Raw genomic sequence first — 27,972 nt, 5'->3', positions numbered from 1 at the left:
GGACGAGACATCAGATGACAGAATGAGTTCCCTATCTAGATCAAAGTGAACCAGCAGATTAGCTGATCACAGCAATGCTTTCACGTCCTTGAAAGCTTTTCTGTGCTGGCCTCCACGTCCATTAAGTTTCTTTGTGCAGTAGATAGTGGCGCCAAAACTGTTGAAAGATCTGGCAGAAACTAATTTACCGTGCCCAGAAATGACCTGAGCTTGGACACACCTCTGGTGATCCGAGAATCCTTGACAGCTGACTTTGTCTTCCACCGGGGACAGAACCTGTAAGATGCACTGCTGCCTCACAGTGCCAGGGACCCAGGTTCGATTCCCAGCTTGGGTCAATGTCTGTGCGGAGTCTGCACGTTCTCCTTGTGAGTGTGTGGGTTTCCTCTGGTTTCCTCCAACAGTCTGAAAGTCATGCTGGTTAGTTGCATTGGCTGTGCTAAATTCTCCCTCAGTGTACCCGAACAGGCACCGGAGTGTGGCAACTCAAGGGATTTTTACAGTAACTTCATTAGAGTGTTACTTGTGACACTGATAAATAAACTTAAAACATTGATTTTGTGACCCAAATATTCTACACTGTGTGCCTGGAAGATGCACTTGCTACACTTCAGGTGCAGCCCTGACTCTGAAAATCTCACTTGATCCAGATTGCTGAGGTTTTCCTCCTCAGTTTTTCCTGTGATCAGAATATCATAAAGTACACTGCGACATGAGGAATCCCCTGCAACAGATTGTCCATTGGCTTCTGAAAAATCACTGGATGGATGACACCCCAAAAACCAGAAACCTGTATTTGAACAAACCTTTGAATGTTGATTGTGAGATACTGTTTTGAGTCCTCTTCTAATAAAAGCTGCTTGTAGGTGTGGCTCATGTTAAGTTTTGCAAATGTCTTGCCTCCTGCAAGGGTTGAAAACAGATTTTGCAACTGAGGCAACAGGTAAGCGTCCAGCTTGGAGGCCTGATTAATGGCAAGTTTGTAATCACCATATATACCATCACTTTTAGGAACAATTGGAACTGCCCAACATGAGAAAACCTTTGCACCTGCTCCAGCACCTCCTCCAGTTTGCCTTTCTTGATGCAGGGCACTGTTAGGGGCTGGAAAACCGAGGATTACCTGAGGATCTACAAACAACGTAATTGCAGTGCCATGCTATGTACCCAATTAATCTTTGAAAACCTCAGAATATTTCTGAAAGACATCTTCTGTCACTTGTGGGTGCTTAATCTCACCCCAGCTCAAAGGAATTTTACGGAGCCAGAGACGCTCTAGTAAACCAGACCCTTTCCCACCAGGAGCCATACTCTTGTTTCTTGGCTATTGTATGTAGTGTCCACCTCTAACTCCCCAAGTAATGGTTTGGCCTCTCTGGTGTACGTCTGCAGTTGGATTCAAGTAAGGGCTAACGCCTGCTTAAAGCCCCAAGTCTTAGAGTCATAGAGGTTTACAGCATGGAAACAGGCCCTTCGGCCCAACTTGTCCCTGCCGCCCAGTTTTTAACCACTAAGCCTGCATTTGGCCCATATCCCTCTATACCCATCTTACCCATGCAACTGTCTAAATGCTTTTTAAAAGACAAAATTGTACCCGCCTCTACTACTGCCCCTGGCAGCTCGTTCCAGACATTCACCACCCTCAGATTGAAAAGATTGTCCCTCTGGACCCTCTTGTATCTCTCCTGTCTCACCTTAAACCTATGCCCTCTAGTTTTAGACTCCCCTACCTTTGGGAAAGGATGTTGACTATCTACCTTATCTATGCCCCTCATTATTATACAAGATCACCCCTAAGCCTCCTATGCGCCAGGGAAAAAAGTCCCAGTGTATCCAGCCTCTCCTTTCAAGTTAAACCTTTAAGTCCCGGTAGCATCCTAGTAAATCTTTTCTGCACTCTTTCTCGTTTAATAATAATGTTTCCATAATAAGGTGACCAGATTGCACACAGTATTCCGAGTGTGGTCTTACCAATGTCTTGTACAACTTCAACAAGACGTCCCAACTCCTGTATTCAATGTTCTGACCAATGAAACCAAGCATGCCGAATGCCTTTTTCACCACCCTGTCCACCTGTGACTCCATTTCAAGGAGCTATGAATCGGAGGTATCCCTAGAACTCTTTGTTCTGTAACTCTCCCCAATGCCCTCCCATTATCTGAGTAAGTGCTGCCCTGGTTCGAGCAACCAAAATGCATCACCTCGCATTTATCTAAATTAAACTCCATCTGCCATTCAGCAGCCCATTGGCCCAATTGAACAAGATCCCGTTGCAATCAGAGATAACTTTCTTCACTGTCCACTATGCCACCAATCTTGGTGTCATCTGCAAAGTTACTAACCATGACTCCGATATTCTCATCCAAATCATTAATATAAATGACAAATAACAGTGGGCCCAGCACTGATCCCGGAGGCACACCGCTGGTCACAGGCCTCCAGTTTGAAAAACAACTCTCTACAACCACCCTCTGGCTTCTGTCAAGAACAGTAAGAAGTCTAACAACACCAGGTTAAAGTCCAATAGGTTTATTTGGTAGCAAATGCCACTAGCTTTCGGAGCGCTGCCCCTTTGTCAGGTGGAGTGGGAGATGTGCTCACAAACAGGGCATACAGAGACACAAACTCAAGTTACAGAATAATGATTGGAATACTAATCAAGCTAATCAATACTAATACAGCTAATCAAGTCTTAAAGGTACAGACAATGTGAGTGGAGAGAGCATTAAGCACAGGTTAAAGAGATGTGTATTGTCTCCAGACAGGACAGCTGGTGAGATTTTGCAAGTCCAGGCAAGTTGTGGGGGTTACAGATAGTGTGACATGAACCCAAGATCCCGGTTGAGGCCGTCCTAATGTGTGCGGAACTTGGCTATCAGTTTCTGCTCAGCGACCCTGCGGTGTCGTGAAGGCTGCCTTGGAGAACGCTTACCCGGAGATCAGAGGCTGAATACCCGTGACCGCTGAAGTGCTCCCTAACAGGAAGAGAACAGTCTTGCCTGGTGATTGTCGAGCGGTGTTCATTCATCCGTTGTCGTAGCGTCTGCATGGTTTCCCCAATGTACCATGCCTCCGGACATCCTTTCCTGCAGCGTATCAGGTCGACAACGTTGGCCGAGTTGCAAGTGTATGTACCGTGTACGTGGTGGATGGTGTTCTCACGTGAGATGATGACATCCGTGTCGATGATCCGGCACGCCTTGCAGAGGTTGCTGTGGCAGGGTTGTGTGGTGTCGTGGTCACTGTTCTCCTGAAGGCTGGGTAGTTTGCTGCGGACAATGGTCTGTTTGAGGTTGTGCGGCTGTTTGAAGGCAAGAAGTGGGGGTGTGGGATGGCCTTATCTATGATTTCTGTCAAGAAGCCAATTTTGTATCCATTTTGCTACCTCACCCTGGATCCCGTGAGATTTAACCTTATGCAACAACCTACCATGTGGTACCTTGTCAAAGGCCTTGCTAAAGTCCATGTAGACAACATTGACTGCACTGCCCTCATCTACCTTCTTGGTTACCCCTTCAAAAAACTCAATTAAATTTGAGAGACATGATTTTCCACTCTCAGAGCCATGTTGACTGTCCCTAATCAGTCCTTGCCTGCAGATCCTGTCTCTCAGAATATCTTCTAACAACTTATCTACTACAGACATTAGGCTCATTTGTCTGTAGTTCCCAGGCTTTTCCCTGCAGTCCTTCTTAAACAAAGGCACAACATTTGCCACCCTCCAATCTTCAGGCACCTCATCTGTGACTATCGATGATTCAAATATCTCTGCTAGGGGACCCGCAATTTCCTTCCTAGCCTCCCATAATGCCCTGGGATACACTTCTTCAATCCAAGGATTTATCTACCTTGATGGGCTTTAAGACTTTAAGCACCTCCTTGTCTGTAATATGCACACTTCTCAAGACATCACTATTTATTTCCCCAAGTTCCCTAACATCCATGCCTTTCTCAACAGTAAATGAAAGAAATAGTCATTTAGGATCTCACCCATCCCTTGTGGATCCGGACATAGGTGACTTTGTTGATCTTTAAAGAGGCCGTACTCTTTTGCCCTTTATGTATTTATAGAAGCTCTTTGGATTGTCCTTTGCCTTTCCTGCCAAGGCAATCTCATGTCCCCTTTTTGCCCTCCTGATTTCTCTCTTAACTCTACTCCTACACCCTCTACACTCTTCAAGGGATCCATCTGATCCTAGCTGCCTATGCATGCCATATGCCTCCTTCTTCTTGACCAGGGTCTCAATAGCCCAAGTCATCCAGGGTTCCCTACTTCTATTGGCCTTGCCCTTCACTGCAAGAGGAATATGCTTACCCTGAAGCCTGGATAACACATTTTTGAAAGCCTCCCACTTACCAGACATGCCTTTGCCTTCCCACAGCCTCCCCCAATGAACTTTCGAAAGTTCATGTCTAATACCATCAAAATTGGCTTTGCCCCAATTTAGAATTTTTAACTTTTAGGCCAGACCTATCATTCTCCATAGCTATCTTGAAACTAATGGAATTATGGTCACTGGTCCCAAAGTGATCCCTTCCTTATTTCCCAAGAGGAGGTTAAGTTTTGCCCCCTCTTTAGTCGGGTCATCCACATACTGAATGAATTTGGAACTTGAAATTTTGGACAATCACTGAGCGTTTAGGATTGTGGTGATTCTGAATGAGTGCAAGTGGAACATCCCCCAACCTCTGTGGTGTTGCTAAATTCCTAACTAGTTTGTAAGTCTTTACCCAACACGTTATCGGGAGAATTGAGTGCTTTTTAGCCTCAACTGAAATTCCATTTGCCAAGGAAAAGCATTCCAACCTTTCCACATATTCAATCCAGTTCCTGTTCTCTTCCACAAATTCACTTATACTCTCGAACATAGCCATGGTGCTGCTAACTTGTTTTTCGTTGGTAGACTCACAAACCTGCTGATCAGAGTTTTTGACCGCTGTTCATGTTGCGCACTGTGCAAATCTTCGTAGCACCAAATTGAACCTCAAAAGGTTTCTTTCCTTTTTTCTTGCCATTTTCTCCTCATCATCAAAAAGATGTGGTAGCCTGGCCACAAAAAGGTGGTCAAACACCTTGTGATATTCAAACACCTTTACTTATAAAAATATCAAAACACAGTACAGCAGGGACTCAGAACTGGCGGCAGCTAGTTACACAGATCCCTCATGGTAAACCCACGAAAACCTGTGCTACTGATGGTGTCACTCACTCATGCTCACAACACTCAGACATTAGTTTCTACATTCAAATAGGAAGATGTTTACTGTAATGCTCTATAACACACACTGACTGAAAATTGGACAGCCTACAAAGCAGGATATAATAGAAGGAAACAATGGCATTGACAAGCCAAGAGAGATTGGTTCTGGCTCCCCTGCTGTATCTATTATTCACAATGATATTTAACCTTCAAATGGTATTAGGGCATCCAGCAATGCAGCTAGATTAGCCAAGCCTCGGCTAGGTTAGTGTAATCTACTGAATTAGATAAAGAAATGACAGATGGATTTCAAAGTGGTTAACGTTAAAGCACAGAGACTAACACAAAAACAAGTCTTATTTTCATTTGTTTTATTAGCAAAGGGAGAATAAATGAATGCAACTAACAACTGTTGAATGAATTTAACATAGATCATGTGGTTAGGTTTAATTAAAGAGTGGGGTGCATGTTCAGGACATTGATTTGTCAAAGAGGAGGTTTTAGAAGGTTTGCTGTACCTAAAGTTGATAAGTCACCAGGATGGTATACAGTCAAGGAAGCTGCAAACATATGGTACATAATCTTCCTTTGATACAGGGGTGATGTCAGCGGACTGGAGAATTGCAAATACCCCTCGTTCCAAAAAGGGTGAAAGGCAACTACACACTAGTTAACATAGTGGCATGAAAGCTTACCGAAAATAATCCGCGAGATAAACAGTCACTTAAACAAGTGTTGATTAAATAAGGCCAGCATGAATATGTTAAAGGTGGATCATGTTTAACTATTTGAGTTTTATGATTAGGTAACAGAGATGGTGGATAAGAGTAATACAGTAGACGTGGTGTACAAAAGGCATTTGATGAAACTGCACTTCTGTTTTTAAGTGGCAGCATATTCATACAACAACACAATGTGCTTCAACTGTGACTGTAGAATACAGTTTCACTCTTCACCTTCAGTGTTACTGTTGGTGATCTTAGTTATGCTAATTTGAGTTGAAGCAAATCAAATTGGACCAAGTATTTAAGGATGCTGACCTTATAGCCAACTGACAACAGTTTCAGCTAAACACCAGGCAACCATGGAGAGAAAGGAGGGATTTCATACAAACATCAATAAGGCTACTGCAGGCAGTTGACTATAAATAGAATTTTAGTGACTATAGATTAGCATTCAAGCTGAGCGCAGCATGTTCTGTACTGTGTTCCTGGCATAACTCCAGGGAAATGTATTTTATGAGTTACATCAGTACAACCGCCACTCCCTGCCTTGAATATTAAATGGCATTCTTTTTCAATGAAAGCTTTACTAAAGTTCAAAAGCTAAGAAATAACTGACATTCTTAATATTGATCGAGCAACTTAGTTTAGCATTTTTAGGCGCTCTCAAAAAAATCCTTCTACAATTATTGCAATAGAACACTGAACTGTGAACACAAATAATACTGCTAAAGCACTTTTCGATCAACTTGTTCAGTGTCACCCTCCTATTGTCCAGAATTGATGACGAATTGCGAGTGTACAAACTTAGAGCTATAGTTGTGTTAAGCTTGAAGTTCATGGAATGGGATTAGGCCACTCAAACTAAAGCCACTTCAGAATGGCTCCCTTGAGAGCAAATGTAGCAAACTTTTTTTCCATGTCAACCAAATGGGGTTGATTTTCAGGAATGCAGAAAGCAGTATGAAAATTCCTTACATTATCCAAGAAAATTTTTCTCATTAGAGTCAAATTCCAACTCAATTCTTCATTAGTGTGCTCCTTATCACTGTCATGTTGTCTGTATAAATGCTTCATCATTTGCGTTCCTGAAATTGATTTGATTTATTGTCACATGCATTGGGTTACAATAAAAAAGTATTTTTTATTGCACACTATTCAGAGTACATAGGGAAGGAGGAAAGGAGACAGTGCAGAATCTGGTGCTACAGTCAATAGCTAGGTTGTAGGGAAAGATCGGCCTAATGTATGGTAGGTCCATTTAAAAGTCTGATAGCAACAGGGAAGAAGCTGATCTTGAGCTGGTTGGTACATAGAAAAACTACAGCACAAACAGGCCCTTCGGCCCCACAAGTTGTGCCAAACATATCCCTATCTTTTAGGCCTACCTATAACCCTCCATCCTATTAAGTCCCATGTACTCACCCAGGAGTCTCTTAAAAGACCCTATTGAGTTTGCCTCCACCACCACTGATGGCAGTCGATTCCACTCGCCCACCACCCTCTGTGAGAAAAACTTCCCCCTAACATTTTCCCTGTACCTATCCCACAGCACCTTAAACCTGTGTCCTCTCGTAGCAGACATTTCCACCCTGGGAAAAAGCCTCTGAGAGTCCACCCGATCTATGCCTCTCAACATCTTATATACCTCTATTAGGTCTCCTCTCATCCTACGTCTCTCCAAAGAGAAAAGACCGAGCTCCCTCAGCCTATCCTCATAAGGCATGCCACTCAATCCAGGCAACATCCTTGTAAATCTCCTCTGCACCCTTTCACTCTTTTCCACATCCTTCCTGTAATGAGGCGACCAGAACTGGGCACAGTACTCCAAGTGGGGTCTGACGAGGGTCCTATACAGCTGCATCATTATCCCCGGACTCCTAAACTCAATCCCTCGATTGATAAAGGCCAGCACACCATACGCCTTCTTAACCACCTCCTCCACCTGCGGGGCCGATTTTAGAGTCCTATGGACCCGGACCCCAAGGTCCTTCTGATCCTCCACAGTACTAAGAGTCTTTCCCTTTATATTGTACTCCTTCATCCCATATGACCTGCCAAAATGAACCACGACGCATTTATCTGGGTTGAAGTCCATCTGCCACTTCTCCGCCCAGTCTTGCATCCTATCTATGTCCCTCTGTAACTTCTGACATCCCTCCAGACTATCCACAACCCCACCAACCTTCGTGTCGTCGGCAAACTTACAAAACCCATCCCTCCACTTCCTCATCCAGGTCATTAATGAAAATGACAAACAGCAAGGGTCCCAGCACAGATCCCTGGGGCATACCACTGGTGACCGACCTCCATTTAGAAAAAGACCCATCTATACACACATACTGCCTCCTTTGGGCAAGCCAATTCTGAATCCACAGGGCAGCAGCACCTTGGATCCCATGCCCTCTCACTTTTTCCAGAAGCCTTGCATGGGGGATCTTATCGAACGCCTTGCTAAAATCCATATAAACCACATCTACCGCTTTCCCTTCGTCAATGTGTTTAGTCACATTTTCGAAGAACTCCACCAGGCTCGTAAGGCACGATCTGCGTTTGACAAAGCCGTGCTGAGTATTCTTGAGCATACCAAGCCTCTCAAATGCTCATAAATCCTGTCCCTCAGGATCTTCGCCATCAGTTTACCAACCACTGAGGTTAGACTCACCGGTCGGTAATTTCCTGGGCTATCCCTATTCCCCTTCTTGAAAATAGGAGTCACATCCGCAATCCTCCGGCACCTCTCTCGTCTCCATCGACGACGCAAAGATCATCGCCAGAATCTCTTCCCTCCCTCCCACAGTAACCTGGGGTACATCCCATCCGGACCCGGTGACTTATCTATCTTGATGCCATTCAAAAATACCAGCACAAATCTTTCTTAAAGTCCACATACTCAATCTTTTCAGTCCACCGCAAGCCCGCAGCACATCCACCCAGGTCCTTTTCCTCTGTGAAAACCTCAGTGTCCTCAGACTTTTGTATCTTTTTCCCGACGGAAGAAGATAGAAGAGAGTAGGTTCGGGGTGTGTAGGGTCCTTGATTACTGCTTTTCCAAGGCAGCGGGAAGTGTAGACAGAGTCAATGGATGGAAGGCTGATTTGTGAGATGGACTGGGCTACGTTCACAACCCTTTGTAGTTTCTTGCAGTCTTGGTAGAGCAGGGGCCATACGAAGTTGTGATACATCTGGAAAGGGTGCTTTCTACTTTGCATCTGTAAAAATTAGAGAGTTGTGGTGGACGAATTTCCTAGCCTCCTGAGAAAGTCAAGATGTTGGTGGGCTTTATTAACTATAGTGTCAGTGTGGAGGGACCATGACAGGTTGTTGGTGATCTGGACACCTAGAAACCTGAAGCTCTCGACCAATTCCACTTCATCACTGCTGATGTAGACAGGAGCACGTCCTCAACTATTCTTCCTGAAGTCTATGACTATCTCCTTTGTTTTACTGACATTCAGGGAGAAATTATTGTCATTGCACCATTTTACCAGATTCTCTATCTCTTTCTTGTATACTCCATCCGGTCATTGTTTGAGACCTGACCCACTACGGTGGTGTCATCAGCAAATGCGAAAATGGAACTGGAGTGGAATTTGGCCACACAGTCATAAGTGTATAAGGAGTATAGTAAGAGGCTGAGGACACAGCCTTGAGGGGCACCGGTGTTGAGGATAATTGTGGAGGAGGTGATACTACTATCTTACTGGAAAAAAAATGATTTCAAAGGCCAGAATCTGATTCCTTCATGGCTGCCTAATGGTTCCTCCCAGATGAGTTAATGATGACATGGTCATTGAAAAAATTTTTGAAATGAAGTTAACTTTGAAACAAAATTCTGTCTGCATTATAAAAGTTTAAGTGCAGCTCCAATTCAGAAAAAAACTAAAAACTTAATTCAGATGTATAAAACACTGAATGAAGAAATTTACAATCTGGTTTCCCTGACCCAATACTTGGCATTGTGATATGTCAATTACAGTACGCATAAAATCAACAGCTCTGTAGCCTATTAGATCTTGGAAAGCAATTCTGAACTTTTGTTTTTATTATTCATTCACAGGATGTCAGCATTGCTGGAAAAGACATTTATTACCCTTCCAGAGGTGGTGTTGAAGTCCCTGTGGTGAATAATTCTCAGTACTATTATGGTGCTAGTTCCAGGATTCTGACCCAGTCGTGACAAATTATATATTTCCAAATCAGAATAGCGTGAGACTTGGAAAAGAACTTGGAAATAGTCCTGTATTCTTGAGCTCATCGCCTTTGTTCTTCTAGGCATTAGCAGCTATTGGTTTGGGAGGTGATACTAATATGTATTTTTCAAAAAGGCACATCTTTTTCAAAAGACAAGTTTGTTTTGGCAAAATAAGTAATTGAAGCGTTAGAAGGAAGATAATAATATAGTTCGGCCACTTGACTCCAATGGTGTTTTGGAGTCCAATACACTTGTGTTCCAATGTCATTTTACTAAAATTGTGAAGATATACAGTAATTATATTACCAGCGCTCCAGCTTAAATCGCTTAAACATTCTAACAGTTTGTACTTTATTAAAAAACTAACATGCAAAGGCTATCTAGAATATGACTTACTAAAGTTACGTCACTTGATATTCCTGAACTGCAAGATAGGCAAATTACTGTCTCCCAGGTCTCGAATCTTATTTGAGATAGAATCCCTAACAGTGCAGGAGGCCATTCAGCCCTTCAAGTCTGCACAGGCAACAATCCCATGCAGGCCCTATCACCATAGCCCCACATATTTACCCCGCTAATCCTGCTAACCTATGCATCCCGGGACACTAAGGGGCAATTTAGCATGGGCAATGCACCTAACCCGCACATCTTTGGACTGTGGGAGGAAACCGGAGCACCCAGAGGAAATCCACACAGACCGGTTACCGGGAGAACATGCAAACTCCACACTAACAGTGACCCAAGCCAGAAATTGAACCTGGGTCCCTGGCGTTGAGGCAGCAGTGCTAACCACTGTGCCACCGTGTCGCCCCACAAAAGCTATCTTGTTTCACTTCCCTCAATTTATTCCTACCAACCTTACTGGGAGAGAGATCTATGAAAGTGTTTTCCTCTGCATTGTCCTTTTTTCTGGAAGATGAAACCAACCAATTTATGGCTGCGCTTAATGATCAATTTTCAAACAAACTTCAAGAATATTTTCCACGTTTCGCATTTTTCCTCCCCTTTTTGATGCATACCTTAACTATCTAGATTTCTGGAGGTGATATTACATACTAAGAAAATTCTTGCCCTCCAAGGTAATGGGTGAAAATCTGGGGAACAAATTCCACTTGATGCACCCAGAGTCAATATCAAGTACCATCAGGTCCAATGTGGCAGGAGCCAAATGAAAGCTCACTTTCAAGATATGCCTTAACCAGCCTCGGAAGATTACTGCCTGCTGTTTTTGTGGGCTGTTTCCATTTTGCATACTATTAATTTCATCTCGGAAGATGAATTTTACTGGATTTGAGATCTTTATCTACTAGGAAATTAGCAAGTTCATTTGACATTGAAGACAGATTAGAAAAAAAATAGGCCTTGTGCATGATCCAGACTAGAGCGAACCTATTTGTTGATAGCAGTGCAGTCCAAAGTAACAGCTAGTGTCTCCTTACCACAGATCTTTAATGGTGCCTCCAATTCCAAAAGGATAGGCTGGCTGAGAAAGATCTCTCTTGATTTTATACATAGACCTCGAACTTCAGCTTCCGTCATCTGTACAATTTTTCCAGGGCGGCATCCTCGTACTGAAAGAGAGCAAGAAATAAATGAGGTGATCAGAGATGACATGGAAAAGACTATTCAGTTGGTCAGTAGCTTCCAAAGGTTGACTGACAGTCTCATTCCCCTACCACTTCCCATAACCTGGTATTTTTTTCTTTAACTACTTATTTACATTACGTTAAAAGTTATGGACAATTTTATGCTCTAACAGATCTGTATGTGCAAAAACATCATTTTTTTGTTATTTTCCTGATGTTCAATTTTAGTCTTCTGGTTTCTGATTCAGTGACCTATTGAAATAGTTGTTACTATTCACGTAATGAAAAGCCTCCAAATTTGAACACACATCTTATATCTCCTCTCAATCTTCGCTGCTCTACTGAAGAGAGCCCCAGTTTCCCTAATCTTACGTAATTAAATACTTGCGTCTTTTCATTGCTTTAGTGAATTATCCATGTCCTACACACACGCCCAAAATGAGATGTAATATTCTAACTGCAGCCTAACAAAAATCGTGTACAATTTAAGATTTCCTTTGGTCTGGTATTTGACCATCTTTCATAAAACCCATGAGCCCTAGTTTTAACGAATGTAGCATAGTCCTCCCATTTTTAAACCATATCAACACCAGTCATTTGAAAACATAACACATTTTCCATTTAGCAACTGTGCTTTTAAAATTGTTAGGCACTTCCATCCTTCCCTGCTCACACTTAAAACTCATGCAGGACAGAACAATGGGCGTCAGTCCTCTCAATGCTGCTTCATAACAACAATCACACAATCCCATGATTTGCAATGGGTACAGCCGTACGTAATAGCTGTCTAACAATACATGATAGTTATTGACAGAGTGTAATTATACGCACTATGTAATTATGTATACCATACATATGGCAGTACACCACAGGTGCCATATCAATATGAAAGACAACTTAAAAACACTATGTGGCACATATAAGGAGGCTTCACAGCAAACTGAGTGAATATATTATAGGCTCTATTTTGGAGTTGTTTCACACATCGTTTTGAACACAAGAAATAGGAGCACACATAGGTTATTTGGCCGCTCAAGTCTGCTCTGCCATTCACTGAGCTCATGGCTGACCTTCGACCACACCTTCTCATACTGCCCCCACACCCAATTTCTATCATATCCAAAAATCCATCCATCTTGGATTTGAAAATATTCAACAACTGAGCATCTATAGCTCTCTGATGCCACAAAGTTTTTTCATCCAATTCTATCCAAACAGATAAGAACCTCATTCCTGTTGAACAAAGGACAAAGGCGGAGGTTACTCCAGCACTGATAACAGAAATAGGAGGTGGCCATTTGACACCTTGGGCCTGCTCCTCCATTCAGCATCATGGCTGATCTATCTGGCCATAAGCCTACACTCCCTGGTCAATTTAAAGTCTAACTCAACCTTGAATATATTCAATAACTCAGCTGTTGCTTTTTGGGGAAAGAGTGTTCCAAGCACTATCAATTTTCAGAAATTCTCATCTCCATCTTAAAATGGAAGACTCTTCAGTTTGAAATTGTGCCCCTTCATTCTAGATTCTTGATTTGATTTATTGTCACATGTATTGGGTTTCTTGGGCACTATACAGAGAAACACACTGTTCATAGAGTACATTAAGAAGTCTCAACACCAGGTTAAAGTCCAACAGGTTAATTTGGTAGCACGAGCTTCCGGAGCGCTGCTCCTTCATCAGGTTACTCACCTGATGAAGGAGCAGTGCTCCGAAAGCTCGTGCTCCAAATAAACCTGTTGGACTTTAACCTGGTGTTGTGAGACTTCTTACTGTGCCTACCCCAGTCCAACGCCGGCATTTCCACATCTTAGAGTACATAGGGGAGAAGGAAAGAAAGCGCAGAATAGTGTTACAGTCATAGCTAGGGTGCAGAGAAAGATTAGCTTTATACGTGGTAGGTCCATGCAAAAGTCTGATGGCAGCAGGAAAGAGACAGTTCCCGAGTCAGTTGGTACATGATCTCCGACTTTTGTATCTTTTTCCCGACAGAAGGTGGTGGAAGAGGGTATATCTGGGGTGTGTGGGGTCCTTGATCATGCTGGCTGCTTTTCCAAGGCAGCAGGAAGTGTAGACGGAGTTAATGGATGAGAGGTTGGTTTGCATGATGGACTGGGCTACGTTCACAACCCTTTGTAGCTTCTTGCAGTCTTGGTCAGAGCAGGAACCATACCAAGCTGTGATACATCTGGAAAGGATGCTTTCTATGGCGTATCTGTAAATATTGGAGAGATTTGTAGCAGACATGCCGAATTTCCTTAGCTTCCTGAGAAAGTAGAGGTGTTAGTGGACTTTAGCTGTAGCGTTAGCGTGGAGTGACTAGGACAGGCTGATGAAACCTGAAGCTCTCAACAATTTCCACTTCATCATCGTTGATGGAGACAGGCACATGTCCTCCACTACGCTTCCTGAAATCGATGACCATCTCCTTTGTTTTACTGACTGAGGGAGAGATTATTATCGTTGCACCATTTCACCACATTCTCCAACTCTTTCCTGTACTTCATCTCATCATTATTTGAGATCCGACCCACCACAGTGGTGTCATCAACAAACTTGAAATTAAGAGTTAGAGCAGAATTTGGCCACACATTTATAAGTGTATAAGGAGTATTTTAAGGGGCTGAGGACACAGCTTGTGGGGCATCGGTGTTGATGATAATCGTGGAGGTGGTGTCGGTGCCTATCCTACTGATTACGGTCTGCAGGTTAGGAAGTCTAGGATCCAGTCGCAGAGTGAGGAGCCGAGCTCCAGGCCATGGAGTTTGGATATGAGTTTTGTTGGGATAATGGTGTTAAAGGCTGAGCTGCAGTCAATAATTAGGAGTCTGATATAAGTGTCCTTGTTATCCAGGTGTTCCAGGGTTCAATGCAGGGCCAGGTTAGTGTCTGCTGTGAACCTGTTGCGGTGATAGGTGGCAAATTATAGTGGATCCAGGCAATCAGGGAGACCAGAGTTGATGCGTGCCATGACTAACCTTTCGAAGCACTTCGTAATGATGGATATCAGAGCCACCAGGCAGTAGTCATTAAGGCACCCTGCCTGGTTTTTCTTTGATTCAATTAGATTGGTCAAGTCCAATCCACCTTATCTGAGCTGGCTCTCCTTAAGTCAAGTCTCTCCAAATGCTTGTTGATCTTTTCCCTGACTGCTTCTGTTTGCATTGCTGCCTCACAGCGCCAGGGACCCAGGTTTGATTTCCGGTTTGGTCACTGTGGGGAGTCTGCACGTTCTCCTCGTATTGAGAGTTTCTTCCCACAGTCCAAATGACGTGCTGGTTAGGTACATAGGGAGAATTTAACATGGCCAATGTACCCGAACAGGCGCCGGAGTGTGGCAACTAGGGGATTTTCAGTAACTTCATTGCAGTGTCAATGTAAGCCCATTTGTGGCAATAAACTAAAAATATTACCGACCAAATATATTAAACCAACTGGCCTGTAATTTCTAGGAGTGCTCTTACACCTCTTTTTAAATAATGCAATTACGTTTATCATTCTCCAATCAAGGAGAATTGGAAAATTATGGCAAGTGTTTCTGCTATCGCCAGTCCCATCCTCCTTTAAGCAACCTGGGATACAATCCATTCTAAGCATAGTCAGCCTTTCCAGAACTTCCTCAATTTCCACCGGCCATTACCAGTACCATCTCCACTTCTACCAATATTTTGTCATCTTCTTCTTTTGTATCAGTGTCTACTAAGTATTGTAGCTTTGACCCGCACTTTTAAGCATATATCACTCTCTTTGTCCCCAAAAGGACAAACTCCACCTCTTACTACCTACTTACTATTTACAGATTAAATGCTGGATTTTTTGGATCCCTTTTTGCTGACTGTCGCCCTATTCTCATATTCTCTCTGCCAGTTTTATTTTCCTTTTCGCTTCCCCTTTCAATTTATTAGTTTAGACCTGGTTCTTGCTTGAAGATGATGTGAGGAAATACTTTAATTTATACAAGTAATTAGAATTTGGAAGGCACTAGTGGAAAGAGTAGTGAATACCTTCAAAGAAAAACAGGGGAAAAATTGCAGGGTTATGGGGAAAGTGGGAATAACTGATTTGCTCTTCAAAAGAACCAGCGTGTGCATACAGTGGGCCAAACGGTCTATTTCTTTACTGTACTATGAATTCAATGAATTCATTGTTTATTCAGGAAAATTAAATAGGTGAAAGGGGAAAATAAAAACAACAACCCATAATGTGAGCAGGCCTATTCTAACCCGCCTAATAACAACAATATTTACCACCATGTTTCCTTAACAGATATGTAGGTTTTAACAAGTACAACATATCTGAAGCAATTATCTTCGGCGTAAAGGCAAAATGAGCTAAGCACAGAACACAATCACACCACTCTACTTTTTAAAAAACTTGCATCTCCTCATTTCTCACAAAGGCACAAGGATTTTGGTGTTCACAAATTTAGTCATTTGTAAGTTGAAAGTTGATCACATTTTGCAACAGTTGCAACTGACTTACTGAAGCAAACCGAAATGTACAGAAAGCTTTACAACAATTTAAAATGTCGACTTTTGAGAGCATATTACCGTAAAAACAGTCTGAAAGGTACATTGAACATTTATCCACCAACTCAACTTGGAATTACTATAAACACTGCAAAGTTGTCCATTTCAATTCTCTTATTCCCATCAATTTCAATCATTTTGATCTACAACAGGCCAAGCAGAGTTTCAGAAATAAACAGGACAGTCTTTCTAGCTCTGAAAAAGCTGCAGCACAGTACTCAACACATTAGTGACATGTGGAGAGAAAAATTTAACTCATGGCTTTGGCATCACACTTAAATCTTCAGCATGGTGCTCTGAATAAAACTCTACTTGGACAAGTGTTAATATGGGGCGGGGAGGTGGAAGAGAGTGCTCTGGGAAACTTGACCTTTTACAATCCATGACAATCGGTCAAGAGCCAATAAGTTCAGAGTATACTGGTACAGGTGTTACATGTTCAAGTCTTCCACCAAAAAAACACTCAAGTCTTAGTCACTTGCCCTCTAAAATGGAAGGATGAATATTTGAGCTGTACAGCAGAGAATCTACATCAGCAAAGTTAGAATTAGGTGATATCACTGCAAACAGACTTTGCAAACTTATTTATCTGGTGTTCATAGGACGAGAGTACAGATTTACTTAAGGCGAGAATAATGGCTCATATATTTATAGTTATAAAGGAAAGTCAGTCCTAACATTTAATTACCATTACTGCAATATAATTGATGGCACAGAAGTAAAATCGTAATAAATGGCCAACTGGGAAAGTCAGTGCTAAGGGGTAAACCTAACATTCAATACATCTAGAAGTCATAAGGAGGGAGCAACAAGACAGTTCACTTCAGTTAAGAATTCAATATGTTTATAGCCAACCTGTACGCAAAATTTAGTTACCTGAGAGTCATATAAGCCCTTATTATTAATGGTCATTTGCAGAATCATATGCCAATCCTTTTTAGGTTTATTATCTCCTCATTCCACATCCCCTTTTCAAATAACAGGAGGGACTATAAAATCCTTGGTGACTACCGACGAAATCCACAACTATTTGGCAATAGGCATTACATTAAACTGGCGTGAGCATAATAAGAACTTTATACTACTAATACATGGGAGAAAAGATAACACGCCCAGAAGGATTTGCATTTATATAGTGCCTCACCCCTTCCATAGCAAAAGAGTGGACCATTCATCACTGAAGAAACAATGGTGCCTGAATGACATATTATTAATGTGCAACATGCCAGCACCTTGTGTCATGAGCTATTAGCATTTCGAAAGTAGCTCGTGATTAATATCCTGGTAAGTTTCATGTGTAATTGCGCATCAAACTTGCTACAGAAAGGAAGTCTCTTAATTAATATAGCAAGTAGCTTTTAAACTACATGATAATTGTTAATCTGCCAATTAACCTCTTATTCAGAAAATGAACAAATGTAAATGTGGACTCTCATTCTCAGAGGTTATAAACTGTTTTAGATTTTAACACCAAATTAAAAAATTACAACGTAACTCAAACAGAAGTCATGGCAGAGCTGCAGGATATCAAAATGCTTAACTTGTTACCATAATAGTTTGCACATTGTAACTATTTCATTGAAGTCTGTCATCCATTTATTTGCTAAAGATTGCAAAACAGTTCATTTTTGTAACAGTAGCTGCAAAACCCAGGAAACCATTTTTCTAAATGGTCATGGGCAGTGCTGTAGAGCAAATATTCTTCATTTTTACAAACTATTGTTGATGTTAAACACTGCCAGATTAAACAGCCAGCTATCTAGAGCAAAACCTCAATTCAACACTATGCTTTAACTTCAATCTCACGTTATATCAGAACTAGTTTTCTAGTCCTAACATTAACTGTCTGTGACTGGATTGAGAATTGTAATCATAGAACAGTACAGCACAGGGACAGGCCCTTTGACCCATGATGTTGTGCCAAACATGACGCCATATTAAACTAATCCCTTCTGCCCTTGCCCCATATCCCCCTATTCCTTGCATGTTCACGTGCTTATCGAAAAGCTCCTTAAACAGCCCCATCGTATCTGCCTCCACCACCACCCCTGGCAGTGCATTCCAGATACCCACCACTCTACGTAAAAAACTTGCCCCTCACATCTCCTTTGAATTTTCCCCCCTCTCACCTTAAATGCATGTCCCCTAGTATTAGACATTTCAACTCTGGGGAAAGAAAGTGTCTGACTGTCAACCTCTCATGTTATAGACTTCTATCAGGTCTCCCCTCAGCCTCCACTGCTCCAGAGAAAACAACCCTAGTTTATCCAGCCTCTCCTTGTAGCTCAAACCCTCTAATCCAGGCAGCATCCTGGTAAACCTCTTCTGCACCCTCTCCAAAGCCTCTACATCCTTCCTGTAACATGGCGACCAGAATTGAATTCAATTACTCTTAGTGCGGCCTAACCAAAGTTTTATAAAACTGCAACATGACATCCTGACTCTTGTACTCAATAAAGGCAAGTAAATTGGGTGTTTGTAGACTCTCACAGAGCAGAAATTGGATTTAAGTTGCCCAAATGCATTTCACTTAGTGTAATACTAACCTTGAAGAAACCTGAACATCTATCTAGTTACTGATGCACTGAGTGGTTTAACCTGGCGTCATACCTTGTGATGTGGTTTCATTTCTGGAAGGCATGGCGGCTAGAAGTGAAATATTTGAGGTGGGACTCACCAACGGCATGTGTGAAATTGAACTCAACCTTTTCTCAACGCAATAGAAATGATAGGTAACTTAATCTGCCTGTAATCTTTAGATAATTCTGAAAATATACTCGAATACCACCCCACCCAAAAAAGGAGCTTCCCTTTACCCGGTTTCATTCTTTTATGACTAGCATTTGTTGCCCATCTCTAGCTGCCCTCGAGAATGAGTTAATGAGCCGCCATTTTGAACTACTGCAATCCATGTAGCATATGCACACACGCAGTGCTGTTAGGAAGGGAGTTTCAAAAATTTGACCCAGCAATAGTGAAGGAACAGCAGATATTGTTCAAGTCAAGAACGTGTGACCTGGAGGAGAACTTCCCGGTGGTGGCGTTTTCACGTGTCTGCTGACCTTGTCCTTCTAGGTGGTAGAAGTCTCAAAAGAACCTCATCAACCTACTCACCTGAGAAATACTTTTCCTCTAACTACACTGTCAGTCTTTTATTTTGCAAACCTCCCAGTAGGTCACTAAGAGTTTTTTCTATTCCAATGACAACAAATCCTGACTTTTTCAACTTCTCAATAGCTTATTCCTGGTAACATCCTGGCAAAGCTCCGTACCTTTCCAAATCCTTTACAATTTGTGTTGAAGGCTGCTGTGGTCAGTTCCCACTACACTGAAAAAGTCTCAGTCTTACCTACTAGTTTGGCAACAAACTCACCTTAGTCAGACAAACATGGGTTCAAGACTCCACTCCGGGGAACAAAGAACAAAGAAAATTACAGCACAGGAACAGGCCCTTCGGCCCTCCAAGCCTGCACCGATTACGCTGCCCGACTGAACTAAAATCCCCTACCCTTCCGGGGAGCATATCCCTCCATTCCCATCCTATTTATGTATTTGTCAAGATGCCCCCTAAAAGCCACCATCATATCTGGACTTGAAAACAACCTGCTATTTTAATACAGCTTTATCAAAAGTACTATCCTTTAGAATGGATGGAAACAAAGGAACAAACCTAGTGATTCTGATATAATTGGGTTCTATGGCATTTGTTGAAATTCAGTAAATTTTCTTTATCCAGGCACTGGGGGTTATGTAAAAGCACTGTTCAGGTGCAAATTGTTGCTGCTTTTGTTCTCGTCAAAATTCTTCCTGAATCATCTCTAATTAACTGATCATTTATTGCAATGTTGTTTCAAAATCATGCATCGGAAATGATAGCTGTGTCCATTGCACATTAAATAAACTTATTGGGCATCTGAGAGATCTGCATGTGCGTGTGTGCACACAATACTACTTATCAAAATTCTGATGAAAAGGCAGATCTTCAATTGCTTGATGAGAATAGGTTCCCACCTCCCACTGCCTCGGAAAAGCAGCCAGCATAATCAAGGAAGTCACTCACCCCGGACATACTTTCTTCCACCTTCTTCCGTCGGGAAAAAGATACAAAAGTCTGAGAGGTCATGTACCAACCAACTCAAAAACAGCTTCTTCCCTGCTGTCATCAGACTTTTGAATGGACCCACCTCATATTAAGTTGATCTTTCTCTACACCCTAGCTATGAGTAACACTCCATTCTGCACCCTCTCCTTTCCTTCTCTATGTACGGTATGCTTTGTCTGTACAGCACGCAAGAAAATACTTTTCACCATACTAATACACGCAACAATAATAAATCAAATCAAAGTTAATCTTTTACCATTCTGCTACCCATGATGTGATAATGAGGTTACTACCTAATCATAGTAATCAATCTTCAAATTTCTCTCGGTTACTGCCCCAATTGAAATGAAAGCAAACATAATATAGGCAAATACAAGACTATTAATAGTCGTTTTAGCTGCTGTTGCAATTATTTGTTCATCCAACGTGCTGACTCAATAGAGATTAGAGTTTATGCTGACTTCGAGCTCTAATGAGTATTTACATAGTGGTTGTTGCCCTAGTTTTTAGCTTTTTGTCAACAGAACTAGACTTCGCCTCCCATGATCTTTGCATAGACTTCTGGTTTCTCTACAGCACAATTCCACTGATCAAGCTATAGTCAAGCATAGGTGTAGTTTGGCTTCAATACTTATATGCAAAACTGATCACCTACTGTTTTGTTTTCAAACATAACACACATTGCCAACCAGTCATCCTCTGCTCAACTCTCCAGAGTTTACAAAGAGAACAGCAACCACATTTAACTTAGCTTCTGGATTAACTTGTGCATTACAACTGGTAGATTCTCTAGAGTGGACAAAAGAAGCAAGAGATACTTACCAAGGTCATCACCTTAGAGAGGGAAGGATGGGCAGAAAAAAAAGTTATAGAGCATCTTTCATGACCTCAGGATATCTCAAAGCAGTTCAGGATAAATTAAGCACTTTTGAAGTTCAGTGGCTACTATAAGAGACACAAGTCAATTGGCACGCAGCAAGATCCCAAAACTTCCAAGATCAGATAATATTCAACATCAGAAATAGGAGGTGAACTGTGGAGTATTTTGTATGACACATCAAGTAGCACAATGTTAACCTGTTGTTCACTCCGAAATAAACCAGGGTTAGAAACAACACTGCTCATCAAATCCTAAATTATATGAAGAAAAGGCCAAGTTATTAAGAATTTAATAAATCTTATTACCAAATTCCTCTTGGCCATTCTTACGTGATTTGGGTACAACTAACTTTGCATCGGCAAGGGGCACTGCCAGTGGCTTTTTGGATTGATTCAAACTTGGGACTCTGGCAAATGATGGGGTACATAATAGAAAATAAGAACTCCCTGAAGGAGGAATTCTGTTCAATCAGAATGGATCAATTTGGAAGTTTCATTTAAAATGTTATCTATTTTGTTTTAGAATTGTAATTCCATAAGATCCAGAACAGCAGAGAATGTCATTTAGGGAATGTAGCATCAGCAATTACATTTTGTACATCGAGGAAAGGTGCCAAATCAGGTAAAAGCTATTTGTGTGATCGGAGATAAAACCCCGAAGGACAGATTTATTTGTCTTTCTACATAGACACAGCTGGTTATATTTACATTCAACAAGATGATGAGAATTCACAAAGGATCGAATCCAAAAAGGTTAATCTGTTTTCCAGAAGCTGATGGAGCTACTTATTTTTTTCTAAGTATTTACGTATTTCTGATTCCGAACATTCCCAGCTTTCCTGCTAATCCCAAGATGAAATGTGCAATAGGCAAGATATCACACAGGTACTTAACGAATTCATGGACATTGCAAATTCGATTGAGTGCTAAAGGCAAGCAGAATTCTGGAAACTGAGCTAACTAATCAAACACCGGTGGTAGTTAGATGCATCCAAGTTAGATGCAACTAAACAGGAAGCAGAGAGTCGGAATAAATGGGTGCTTTTCTGGTTGGCAGATGGTGACTAATGGCGTGCCGCAGGGATCAGTACTAGGGCCTCAACTATTTACCATTTATATAGACGATCTGGAGGAGGGGACTGAGTGTAGGGTAACAAAGTTTGCAGATGACACAAAGATAAGTGGAAAAGTGAATTGTGTGGAGGGCGTAGAAGGTCTGCAGAGAGATTTGGACAGGCTGAGTGAGTGGGCGAGGATCTGGCAGATGGAGTATAACGTTAACAAATGTGAGGTTATTGACTTTGGAAGAAATAATAGCAAATTGGATTATCTAAATGGAAAGAAATTACAACATGCTGCTGTGCAGAGGGACCTGGGGGTCCTTGTGCACGAGATGCAAAAACCCAGTCTGCAGGTGCAACAGGTGATCAAGAAGGCAAATGGGATGTTGGCCTATATCGCAAGGGGGATAGAATATAAAAGCAGAGATGTCTTGCTGCATCTGTACAAGGCATTGGTGAGGCCGCAGCTGGAATACTGTGTGCAGTATTGGTCCCCTTATTTGCGGACGGATATATTGGCCTTGGAGGGAGTGCAGAGAAGGTTCACCAGGTTGATACCAGAGATGAGGGGAGTTGATTATGAGGAGAGACCGAGTAGATTGGGTTTGTATTCGTTGGAATTTAGAAGGCTGAGGGGGGATCTTATAGATACCTATAAGATAATGAAGGAGCTGGATAGGGTAGAGATGGAGAGATTCTTTCCACTTAGAAAGGAAACTAGAACTAGAGGGCACAGCCTCAAAATAAAGGGGGGTCAGTTTAGGACAGAGTTGAGGAGGAACTTCTTCTCTGAGGGTGGTGAATCTCTGGAATTCTCTGCCCACTGATGTGGTGGAGGCGACCTCGCTGAATATGTTTAAATCACGGATAGATGGATTCCTGATCGGTAAGGGAATTAGGGGTTATAGGGATCAGGCGGGTAAATGGAACTGATCCACTTCAGATCAGCCATGATCTTATTGAATGGTGGGGCAGGCTTGAGGGGCTAGATGGCCTACTCCTGCTCCTATTTCTTATGTTATGTTCTAAAATATTACAAAATATGCCCAGTCAATTTAGGTTCTCCTGCTCCACATCCCAGCCAAGCCATGTGGACAAAAGGTACTAAACACAAACCGCCCCAACAACAGTCACAACAGCAAACCTAATATATTCCCTGACTAGCTCTGTGCAATCAAGGTGAACAACTCCAAAAAAATATTGACCCATTGGCAAATAATTTGAAATATTAAAAGTTACGTGTCAAAAGTACATTCCAAATCAGACTAAAATAATTCATCTGCCCTACTGAAAACTTAAAAGGTTTTTAAATCAAATGAGTCATGGACAACCCCCTGACACACCAATATTTCTACTTGGAGCAATCACAATCTACTTGTGACACGGTCACTCTCAAGTTGACCAATCAGCAAGTTATTAATCAGATCACAGCTCACTGCTAGCCAGTAAATGGGATTTATTTCAAGTGTGAAATGTACATTAATGATGTTTTCTATCAAATGAAATGGCAGAACAAGGCTTCAGAATGCAGAAAGGTAAAAATCCCTCTGCATACTTCTTGTGTTCTTGTACTTTAAATTATAGTTAACCTGCAGCTTGCATGACAAACAAAAGCACATCAAGTAGCTACCACACAGAATTTGTTCAGACAATAGATGGCTTAAGATATAGTATTCATTGGTGCATTTTTAATGCGACAGAAATGTATGGTCTTGATATATACTCAGGTACTTGGGAGAGTTCACTTTAAAATCAATGAGTTTCTACAACATTAGAAACCACAATAGTGAAGACTCAAGTTTCGAAAGACTATGGCTCACATTGCACGGCCAACAGCAAAGTAACAGTGCATATCACAGACTTTACAAATAGTTGCGAGCTAGATTTTCCCTTTTCTGGAACAATTTGAATTTGGCAACAGATCAAGGGGATTTCCAGATGTCCAACAATAGTGCCGTCAGCTTTCAGGGTAAATAGCCAATTCGATTGAAGTACCCTCACAGGGAGTGAAGAAGAAAGTAAAATGCACTAATTTTTCCCTTTCAATTGAAATTTAGTGAAATAAATGATTAGAACATCCACACGGGATTAAAGTAGAAGTTAAAAGAACAAATTGTAAAAAAAAATTGAATTTTATCATGCAGAAATTTGACAAGTAAAAAGCTGGTTTTCAGGGCCACAATGGCTGTACTGTGGTAAATATCCTTAGTATGCCATTAAATAGCCAGTTGCACCTCAATCATAATAACTTTTTCCAATTAGTTTTTAAACAGCAAATGTTTGACATCGTCTTGGGGATAAACAGTTATCTCGTCCGAATGGTTTGTTTACCAGGCAGATTGTGCAATTATGCTGCAATTTGTAAATGCAGTTGGTAATCCTAAAGTTCTTGGATGTACATTACTGTTGTACCATAGATGCATAGTTCATAACTTCATGAGATATAGGAGCAGAATTAGGCCATTTAGGCCATCAAGTCCACTTTGTAATTCGACGTAAATTCACAGTAAATACTAGAAAGTGGTCATTAAATGATATGACGGTAAAAAAATTGGTAGGTGCTAATAATCTAGCAAGATCATGGATCTTTAACAAAGTGGATGATTGAGGGGCATTAGTGTTTAAACTTGGATAGACTGTAGTCTATTCCGCTCTCACTGTTGTAAAGCAATGTGTCGGAAACATCCATAGTTCAGACATGTCAAAACACTCAAGCTGAACTAATTTAATTGGGGTCAGAGAGCTGATGAAGGTCACCGTATGACTGGATATTGATAGTCTGCATATATTTTTAAGTTAGGTTTTTGCTTTATTCTAACAGCTTCCAGGATTTTGCACTACTTTTCAACCTCGTGTTCTTAATTCAAATTGGAATATTGACGAAGCCTCATTTTCCCTTTGAACAGTATTTAATTACCAATAAATAACCCTTGAACCATATAAAACTGCTAACAACAATCGTATCACCCTTCAATAGCTATTGGACCAAACCTCTCAAGTGTAAACTTTCAATACCGTGTCATGGATATCTCAAGCAGCCCCAAGAATGTAAGCAACATGACATTTAGGAAAAACTCTGATATATGATATTACTTGCTTGTTTAAAGAAAAAAATATACAACGCAAGAGCAAGTATTTGTTGTACATCACTATCCAGCAGAACATCCTGCCAATAAAAACAGAATTGAAAAGACATGCATGTATATAATGCTTTTAATGACATCTTAAGTACTTTACAGTCAATGGTGTACTTTTTTTGCGGTGATGTAGGAAATGGGGCTGCCAATTTGTCCTCCACAAACTCTCACCAACTCCAATTTAACAATGACCACAAAATGCTTTTTCTTGTGATGTTGAGAGGGATAGGATACTGGCCAAGACAGCAGGGATAACTCCCCTGATCTTCTTCGAAATAGTGTCAAGGGATCTTTTATGTTCATCCGAGCAGGTAAATGGGGCTTCTGTTTAACATCTCATTGGAAAGATTGCAACTCCAATGGCATTGTTAAATTTATGACAACATTCAGAAAATTCTTAAAAGACTATACGCGAGGAACAATAATTATCTAAATGCCCTTTAAGAGATGTATTGCTGAATCAAGATGCCATGAATATTGTATTGTTGCTATTTATAGCACTTAACACGCTTGATGAGTTAAAATAGAACATAGAACATTACAGCGCAGTACAGGCCCTTTGGCCCTCGATGTTGCACCGACCTGTGAAACCAATCTAAAGCCCATCTAACCTACACCATTCCAATATCATCCATATGTTTATCCAATGACCATTTAAATGCCCTTAATGTTGGCGAGTCCACTACTGTTGCAGGCAGGGCATTCCACGCCCTTACTACTCTCTGAATAAAGAACCTAGCTCTGACATCTGTCCTATATCTATCACCCCTCAATTTAAAGCTATGTCCCCTCGTGCTAGCCATCACGATCTGAGGAAAAAGGCTCTCACTGTCCACCCTATCTAATCCTCTGATCATCTTGTATGCCTCTATTAAGTCACCTCTTAACCTTCTTCTCTCTAACGAAAACAGCCTCAAGTTACTCCGCATTATTCAAGATCATCAGGAGGAATCATTAAGCAGTGAACCAAAAAGACCTAATAAAACTAAGAAAAAGGATACTGCAAGTCCTGAACTTTTTGACCCTTGCAGGATTTTCCAAGATGCTGCATCAAACAGGCCCATGAACTTTTTTTTAAAGTTTGAAACCATTTATGAAACACTTATGGGACATCAGTCACCCAGAATGTGTAGTGTTTGAGCCTAGCCTGGAACTGGAGGGTATTAGGCCCCCAAGCCAAATGTCTCTAAGCCTAGTTAATCACTAAAATCCCAGAGAAAATAGAGTTCATAGAATTCCTACAATGCAAAAGGAGGCCATTTGGCCCATCAAGCTTGCACAAACAACAATCTCACCCAGGCCCTAGCCCCTTAACCCATGTGTTTACCCTGCTAATCCTCCTGACACTAAGGGGAATTTAGCACGGCCAACCAACCTAACCACACATCTTTGGACTGATACTTCACTCTCCCAAATAAAACCTGATATGACTGGTTATAATCCTCAACCAACTTATAGTTAAGAATTCCAATGTATGTGACGGAGGTCATTAGATGTACAAAAGATGTCTTGATACATATGTAAATATAAAATGGTTCTAAAATATGAATGTACATAGACATGTAATATCATTGACATGTAATAACTTCATAAAATGTATGGAATAGAATTTTTTTCCATACTCGTTATATTTCCAAATCATACTTGTTCAATTTATTTATAATCCCTTGTTTTTTTTCTCTGCAGGCACTATTTGCATAGAGTATAATTTACACTTGTATCTCCACGTACACTATGCTAGGTTTCTGCTTATCAAACATACATATACATAGAGTTCTGTCATGGTGAACATAAATATTCAGGGGGCATTTCTCAAATTTGAAATGAAATATGGTCATTCTTTGTAGGTTTTATCCAAGTCTCTGATCTGCCTCTGCCACACTAGATTAAAATATTACCACAAGAATTTAGGGGGATTATTACTTACTTAAAGAATTTCAACCTGCAAAACAAGATTACATTACTTGCTTGATTTAGTCTAACAAGTAGATTAGCATTAGAAATGTTAAAAACTAGACTTACAGACTGCAAAACTTAAAACTAACCTTTCCAGCAGCTGGTTGCCATTTTGCAAAGGCGCTTGCTACAATAATTTAAGCTGTCAGAAGGTCAGGCATAATACTTTTGCCTAATTTTATATATAACTTGAAAATATGTTGCTGGATTTGTACACATCAAATTCAAACAATAACTACTTTTTAAATGCACCTCCTGTATTTCCCTATAATGCAAAACTTGTTTAGTCAAATGTGGGCAGCACGGTGGCACAGAGGTTAGCATTGCAGCCTCTCAGCACAGGGACCCTGGTTGGGTCACTGTCTGTGTGGAGTTTGCATGTTCTCCCCATGCCTGCATGGGTTTCCTCCGGGAGCTCCGGTTTCCTCCCACAGTTGAAAGACGTGCTGGTTAGGCGCATTGACCATGCTAAATTCTCCCTCAGTGTACCCGAAGAGGCACCAGAGTATGGCAACTAGGAGATTTTCACAGTAACTTCATTGCAGTGTTAATGTAAGCCTACTTGTGACACTAATAAATAAACTTTCTAAATAGATAGGGGTA

At 41.3% G+C, this 27,972-nt stretch overlaps 1 protein-coding gene across 1 annotated transcript in view; it reads right to left on the bottom strand.

The window, feature by feature from the left end:
• LOC144493399 (serine/threonine-protein phosphatase PP1-beta catalytic subunit) overlaps positions 1-27,972 on the bottom strand; it is a 97,396-nt gene that overhangs the window by 42,672 nt on the left and 26,752 nt on the right. Inside the window, exon 2 of the mRNA XM_078212263.1 lies at positions 11,558-11,689. Coding sequence (XP_078068389.1) covers positions 11,558-11,689 — 132 coding nt within the window. The remainder of the gene's footprint in view (positions 1-11,557; positions 11,690-27,972) is intronic.

This window comes from Mustelus asterias, chromosome 5 (genome assembly GCF_964213995.1).
Source record: "Mustelus asterias chromosome 5, sMusAst1.hap1.1, whole genome shotgun sequence".
NCBI classification, from domain to species: domain Eukaryota; kingdom Metazoa; phylum Chordata; class Chondrichthyes; order Carcharhiniformes; family Triakidae; genus Mustelus; species Mustelus asterias.
The sequence above is the reverse complement of the archived record's forward strand: the minus strand, read 5'-3'. Positions and strand labels throughout refer to the sequence as shown.